General features: G+C 42.4%; 1 protein-coding gene across 1 annotated transcript; it reads right to left on the bottom strand.

Moving 5' to 3' along the window:
* Nucleotides 1-1074: 1074 nt before the first annotated feature.
* On the bottom strand, nt 1075-5698 carry LOC109924756 (dynein light chain LC6, flagellar outer arm). The gene is made up of 3 exons (XM_020524748.2): nt 5484-5698; nt 3940-4078; nt 1075-1516 (listed from the first exon to the last, which is right to left on the bottom strand). Exons 2-3 carry the CDS (start codon nt 4069-4071, stop codon nt 1379-1381), a joined length of 270 nt encoding a protein of 89 aa, XP_020380337.1. The 5' UTR covers nt 4072-4078; nt 5484-5698; the 3' UTR covers nt 1075-1378.
* Nucleotides 5699-7070: the final 1372 nt, after the last annotated feature.

Here is a 7070-nt window from a genome sequence, read left to right as displayed (position 1 = left end):
GTTTCCCCTCAAGATGCACAACTCCAGTGCAGAATAAAGTCATCCTCAGACTCAAAGGATTGCCTAAAAATGGGATCATAATGACAGATTAATTCTCTTGCTTGGTCAGGCAGTGGCCAACTTTGCCTTTAGTTTGGAGTTTGTTTCCCAACAGGCAAGGATATTTCAGCTGGACAAGCAACAGGAAGTTTCAATACTCTATGCTGGTAGGCAATGACTTAAAACTAAAACACTAAGTGAAATCAGTTTAAAATTTTAAATCTAATTGGACTTAAATCTAGTACATAATATCAGTAGTTATATAGTGAATTGAAGCAGGAGGTTTAACGTATTTTATTAAAGTTCTCAGTGCTGATACTAGATAAAATAACAAATAAGAATGAAAAAGATGGGTTTGTGGGAGTGATGAGGATATGGACTTTTCCTTTGCACATTAATGAGTAGGCTATGTACTTAAACTTGTGCTAATGTACATTGTCTTCTAATTTAGTGTTGATTCTAATGGAAAAACTAATTAATTACTGCTTAATTAGTACACAATCTGCTGGTGATAAGAGGCTTTCACCATAAAACGTATTAAGTACAAGCCCCAGCAACTGTTGAAATCCAAGATAGTAAGAACTTTAGATGCTGGAGTCAGAGATAACAGTGTTGAGCTGGAGGAACACAGCAGGCCAGACAGCATCAGAGGAGCAGTAAAGTTGACATTTCAGGTTGGGACACTTCTTCAGAAAATTCAACTGAATAAGGGTCCTGACCCAAAACATCAACTTTCCTGTTCCTCTGATGCTGCCTGGCTGTTGTGTTCCTCCAGCTCCACACTGTTAACTATTGAAATCCATTTGTTTATATGGACTGGGGGATTTCACACAATGAATTCAATCCATACAAAGAAATGAGTTGCTAAATAATTTGTTGTATCAATGCGGAGACAGGTGACACCTTTTTCATTTATGGGCCACTGAACATTATACCTGTAGCTATTTGTCTCTCAAATAAGAGAAAATCCATAATGAACTTATTCAAAAGACATACAAACAAACAAACAAACCAACCAGTCAGCAGAATGCAAACTTAAAGTGGTATCAAAACTTGTTTATTGAATTGGAAATGTTGGAAAGTAGGACAAAGAAAATAAATACAAAGTCACCAGAAAACTTTAGTGACCATTTGTAGGAAGAGTGGAGTGGAGTGGAGTGGGGTGGGGTGGGGAGAAGAAAGAAAGCATCTTAAATTTGGTTTCACCATGCTGGAAATTACACCGGACACATTGTTCAAAGTTTCCCTTTGTGGATTAGCAAAAACAGAGGATACTTTTTTTTAAAAAGTAGTCTTTTCCTTGGATCAACTGCATTTGAAACCCGATAGTTCAGCCTCTTCAGCCAGACTTAAAAAGAAGGATGGCTACTTGGCCCAGGTAGAAATAGATGAAGTGTTTTGTTTCATGAGTCACGTAGCTTCCAAAGTTTCTACCCACAATACAATGCCATGTGGGATTGTACTTTTTGTCAAATTCCTGCAAAACAGAAGATGATGCATTATAAAAAAGGTATTTCATTGCAACTGTAAACTAACACCCACAAGCAACAGTCCATTAATATAAAAGCAGTTTCATCTTGCAAGGTATCCCATTCTCAATTTAAGTTGGTTAATCTCTCTGGCTCTCCAGTTTAAGTCCAACTGGAAATTAGGAATTGATTGCCTCAGCTCCATACTCAGATTGATGGATATCCAAAGATGACTGACAAAAAAAAAAACAAGACATACACAATTACTCCTTGCCTTGGGTCTAGTAACCTTCCTAATTAGTGCACTATTATGCACTAGTGCTAGATGGTTAAGAATGGAGACATTAGTTTGATTTAGCATGGCTACGCATAAACCATTTAAATTGAATTCAATCTGACAAAAGGGCGATCAGATAGCTTCAACAGAACAAAAACAAAGTTGCTGGAAAAGCCCAGCAGGTCTGGCAGCATCTGTGAAGGAAAAAAAATCAGAGTTAACGTTTTGAGTCCACTGACCCTTCCTCAAAACGCTTCAATAAAACATTGCAACACGATGCAAGAGATCAAAAGTGCAAAGAGAAGATCTCTTTTCCAAGGAAGGAGGAAGATGGGTTTTTGCAAAAAAAACCAACCACCCTCTAGTAAATGAAATGTTCAAGATATTGAAACTTTGATGGATTAGCATCCACTCCAAACAGCCAATTAACACATTTCAAAATCACTAACTTCAGATTCCACTTGTGAAAAACAACTGTAATGGTGTGCGAATCAAGGCAAAATGCTCAAATTTTCTAATTAACACCAATTGAAGGTGTCATAACTAAAATACATTTAGGACGATATACAGTTTTTTAGTGAAATTCAATGCAGAACATCAAGTAGTGTGCTTTGTATGCGGGGTCGGGGCCAGGGGGAAGAAACAGTAGAAAAACAAAAGGGACCTTGCTACGCAGATACACAGGCCATACAGGCATACAGAATTTATGGTGCCTGTATCCAAGAGCACAGTATACAGCAAAATAATAAGTTTTAAAACAGAATTTTTAAAAGATTTTTTTTTAGGCCTTTGCTAGTATTGTGTAGCAAGAGGATGACCTGATAATGAAATTAAGGGTTATAATAATTATTTATTATAAATAACCATGCTGTTGCTTTCTGGTCAATGTAAAACATTGACAGTGATGCGAGTGTGGGGGGTGGGGGAAGAGAGAGAGGGATAAAATTACATAGTTTACACACAGAAACACCATCATTGACTTCATTGGTTGAATTTAAAACTGTTATTCTATAAACTAAACTTCACAGTGAACTTAAGTGTACTTCCAAACCATCACAGACTGAAGAAAAACAGAAGGCAGCATAGTAGTCTTTAATACATAGTAATGTATTAAAGATGATGTTTTAATTACTGTGGTATCACAATGTAATCAAAAGCTATTTTCATGAACTAAAATATTTCAATTTCCTTTTATACAAAAATGCAAATCATTCCGGCACAGTGGCTAGTACTGCTGCCTCACAGCACCAGGGACCAGGTTCGATTCCACCCTCGGGCGACTGTCTGTGTGGCGTTTGCATATTCTCCCTGTGTCTCTGTGGGTTTCCTCCACGACCTTCGGTTTCCTCCCACAGTCCAAAGATGTGCAGGCTAGGTGGATTGGCCATGCTAAATTGCTGAGTGTTCAGGGATGTGTAGATTAGGTGGATTATAAGGGGGATGGGTCAGGGAGGGGGATGCTCTGATGGTCAGTGCGGACTTGTTGGGCCGAAGGGCCTGTTTCAACACTGTAGGGATTCTACAATTCCAAATAACCAAGTCCCACAACATTCATTGGATATTGAATAGCATTAGATTGTTGTGGATTAGTCTAATCAGATACTAGTCTCAAAAGTATTTGAGAAGAGTGTTTGTACTTGCTTAATCCAACTTCTGTTTCCATAACCTAATTACCACCCTACTCAGTGGGAGGTCAAATGCATAAGATTAGCCATTGCTGTTCATATGGTATTGAAGGAAAGCTGCAATGAGAAAAGCAACTGGTCTTAAATTCCCAATTGCATACAAGTCCAACTTAGACGCAGGTGGGAATCTACTGCAATTGAGCAACCCTTAGTTTAGTTTCAGACAGACTTGCTGTAAAAGTCACGAGTCCTATCAGATGTTAGGACTTCTCCCAGAGGGACAACTGATGGTAGTTTAAGCAGAGGGTCACCACATCTCAGGTGAGGAGAGAGATGGAGAAGGACAATCCTGCATGGTAATGTCAGCCAGTGTGGGAATATAACCCATGCTGTTGGCATCACTCAGCATTGCCAGCCAGGCAACTGAAGTAACTGACCACTAGACTTGCGGTTCAAGTAATAATATCTGAAAGGACAAAACTTGGCTTTGATTTGCAAGCACGATCAAGACAGAGAACCATGTTCTCACCTTCTTGATGAAAGCTGCTATGTCTTTCTCAATGTTGTACTTCTCTAGTGCTTGGGTAGCACATTCCACAGCTTCCTGCTGCATGTCTTCAGGCATGTCAGCATTCTTGATGACAGCTTTTCTTTCAGACATGGTTTACCTGACAGAAAACAAAGAATTCCAAATAATAGGAATCAACAACTGTACTAATCTGGAATTGAATGGATTAAACGTGCAAGTAATCCATTTAAAAATATATTGGAACCAGGTTAAAATCTCCAGATGCTAGAAACAAAATAAAAGTGCTAAAAAAAGTCCCCATAAATGGAGAACACATAAGTAGGTATTTCAGACATGGATCCTTCATTTCAAATGAAAGACATTGTTCTCTCTATGTTGCTGCTTGTTTTAAATGGAGTGTTTTCTCTTGTACTTCAAACCAGGATTAAATTGTAAATGTATTAAAATAGTATCACCAGATTCCCAACACGTCAGGAACATAAATGCACACAAGAAACGGTGCAGAAAAAGTGTAAGATAGCCTCAGTCCAATATTTTTGGAAAACTAAATTACTCCAAACTAACATTCACTTCACCATATACTCCCTGTCTCGCAAAAAGGCCCATTTTGTCAAAGCTTTTCATTTTGCATCCACTAGGACAATTCAGAAATACCAAAACTAAAAAGGGGAAAATGATCTTTTATTTACATCTGGTATTTCTTGTGAATTGTTCCCACAAGTGCAGACGAAAAGCTTCAACAAAAAGTCGGTTGTACATTTTTTTAAAACAGTTCACAAAATTGACTTTTGTGGACCGTTTCCATTGAATACAGCTGAAGACATTAAAAAAATCTAGTACAGTGCCATTTTGTGCTTGGGGAGAGAAAAAAAATAAGTAAGAATAGGAGGGTTGGGAGCAAGAGGGGAGGGCAGAGATGGAGATGGAAAAAAAAGTGCTCAGCAAGTTTGGCAGCAGTTATAGGAGACAAAAACAAAAGGGTTAACGCTTCAGGTTGTGACCTCTCCCCTGAAGTGGATCAGGGACGGAGGGAAAGAGGGAGTAGGAGGTGGAGAGAAAGGGAATGGTGGAGAGAAATAAAGGGAGGGGGAGAAGGTGAGGAGATGGAGGGAGGCGTTGAGCAGAAGATTAAATTTCTGTTTGCTCCGTCCCAGTGCAGCTAGACAAGAGCAAGGCTGGCGAGCATCTGCGAATCCTTGCGGCCAGTCGGTCGCTGGATGAACCCCGATTAAAAGCGAAGGGATCGGGCTCAGCATCTCCCGCCCAAAAGACAAAATAAAAAATTCGCCCACCGCCCCACTCAGAAACGAAAACGGGTCTCGAAGGGGCAGCCGCTTTTTGAAGTTAAGGGAGCGGACAAAGAGGGTGACCGTAACCGTCGCCCCAACCCGGCCTCCGGGGCATTCCTTTCCTCACCGAGCCTCTTTAACGGTTTTTAAATTTTTGATTTTCTAAAGCCGCCCTCACAACAAGATCATCTCGTGCCTCCCCGGCGATCGCGCAGGAGTGTGCATGCGGGTGTGTACGTGTATCTTGAGACTCACTTCTTGTTGTACGGTCTCCACCTCAGTTAACGAGTGAGTGAGTGAGTGAGTGAGCAACGATACTCGGTACCGTCCCAGAGCCTCAGCCCTGTCCCTCTTTTTTCTCTGTATGCCTGTCCTGCCCTGGTCCCGCTACCGAGCAGCCGAATAGAGCCAGCTCCCCGCGGGCACCGTCACATAGCGGGAGCCCTGTGCCCAGGCCCCACCCCCCAGACCGTCACCTCCCCGGCTCCCATTGGCCGGCTCCCGCCCGCGCCTCCCACCCATTGGTCCGGCCCATCAATAACCGCGCCGCTCTTTACGCCGGCGTTTTATTTCGGACCGGCAGGCAGTGCGCCTGGGTGCCGCCAACGTGCGCGGAGTGAGGGTGATGGGAGGTTGTAGTGGTGGGGGAGGGGCGAGTGTCTTAGCAACGGGAGGTTGCTTTCATTTACGCATTTATTTATCTATCCACCCAGCGACCATCGTCTGCCGTCCGAATCAACCCGACCTGGTGAGAGGAGCACTGCTTTTCGAATATCTCCTGCTGCAGGTGACCGTAGAAAAGGGTTAAACCCCCCCCTCTCCACGCCCTAAAATGGTTTATAATGAGTGCCAGTGATGCGAATGGGGGAAATGTGCTGTCCAGGTGCAACCGAAAAAGAATCATATGATCATCTCAACAAACCCATTGGGGAACACAAGGCCAAATAAATCAACGAGACAGGGAATCCCTAAAGCTCGTTTACTAAATCACCTGGAGTTTTCACCACTGGTTAAAATCTTTAGGAACACTTTACACCCTTAAAACTACAAATAAAACTTGCTGGAAATATACGGTTGGCCCCTTCAGTATTTAGGTAAAATAGTTTATGAATTAAATGTCAACCTTGTCCAGGCATACCATCTGGAATCAAGATGTATGTGTAAACTCCAGCGCTTCATCTAGCAAAGTCTGGCACTGCAGTCAATGTGCTGCACTGTTAAGACACTGGGATGTCTGTCCCCTCCTGTTGTGATCAGGGGCAGACACTCACTGATGAGTATGATTGTCCACCTGGGGAATTCTCGGTTATGGGATCTGTGGGTGCTTGCGCCAATGAACCCAATCCTAGAGCCACGTCTCCAACCACGCATCCTGCAGGTTTTTCCAGGAGGTGGAACTGGAACTTGACCTTGACCTTGTCATCATTGGCATTTCTTTCCCCGGTTCCTTCTCCACGCTTTGTCTTGCTGCTGGGTGTTCTCAAAGAATTGTGATTGCCACCTTGCCTTTCCATGGATTGCCACCTCGCTATGCTGTAGAGGCTTGAGTGTTACATTGATCCCAAGAATGATGCTGTCAGGGTCATCCATGATGGTAAAGTCGGAGGGGAGGAACCAGACAAACCACAATCCAAAACAAGTTCTCAATAGCAATCCAGACGGAGTATACACGTGCAATCTCAATGGCTGCAATGGCAAATGAAGACTCCAGCAGTATGGAGATCCCGAGTTGTCAAGATTTCCTTGCCAATGGAACTGCATCTACCTTCTGTCAAGGACCATGTGCTGATGTGCAACAGCATTCCCAAGTTGAAAGCTGTCCTGCACAAGAGGAATTCAATA

This window comes from Rhincodon typus, chromosome 24, assembly GCF_021869965.1.
Source record: "Rhincodon typus isolate 14 chromosome 24, sRhiTyp1.1, whole genome shotgun sequence".
Taxonomy (NCBI): domain Eukaryota; kingdom Metazoa; phylum Chordata; class Chondrichthyes; order Orectolobiformes; family Rhincodontidae; genus Rhincodon; species Rhincodon typus.
Note: the sequence above shows the minus strand (reverse complement) of the source record. Positions and strands in the feature narration are given on the sequence as shown.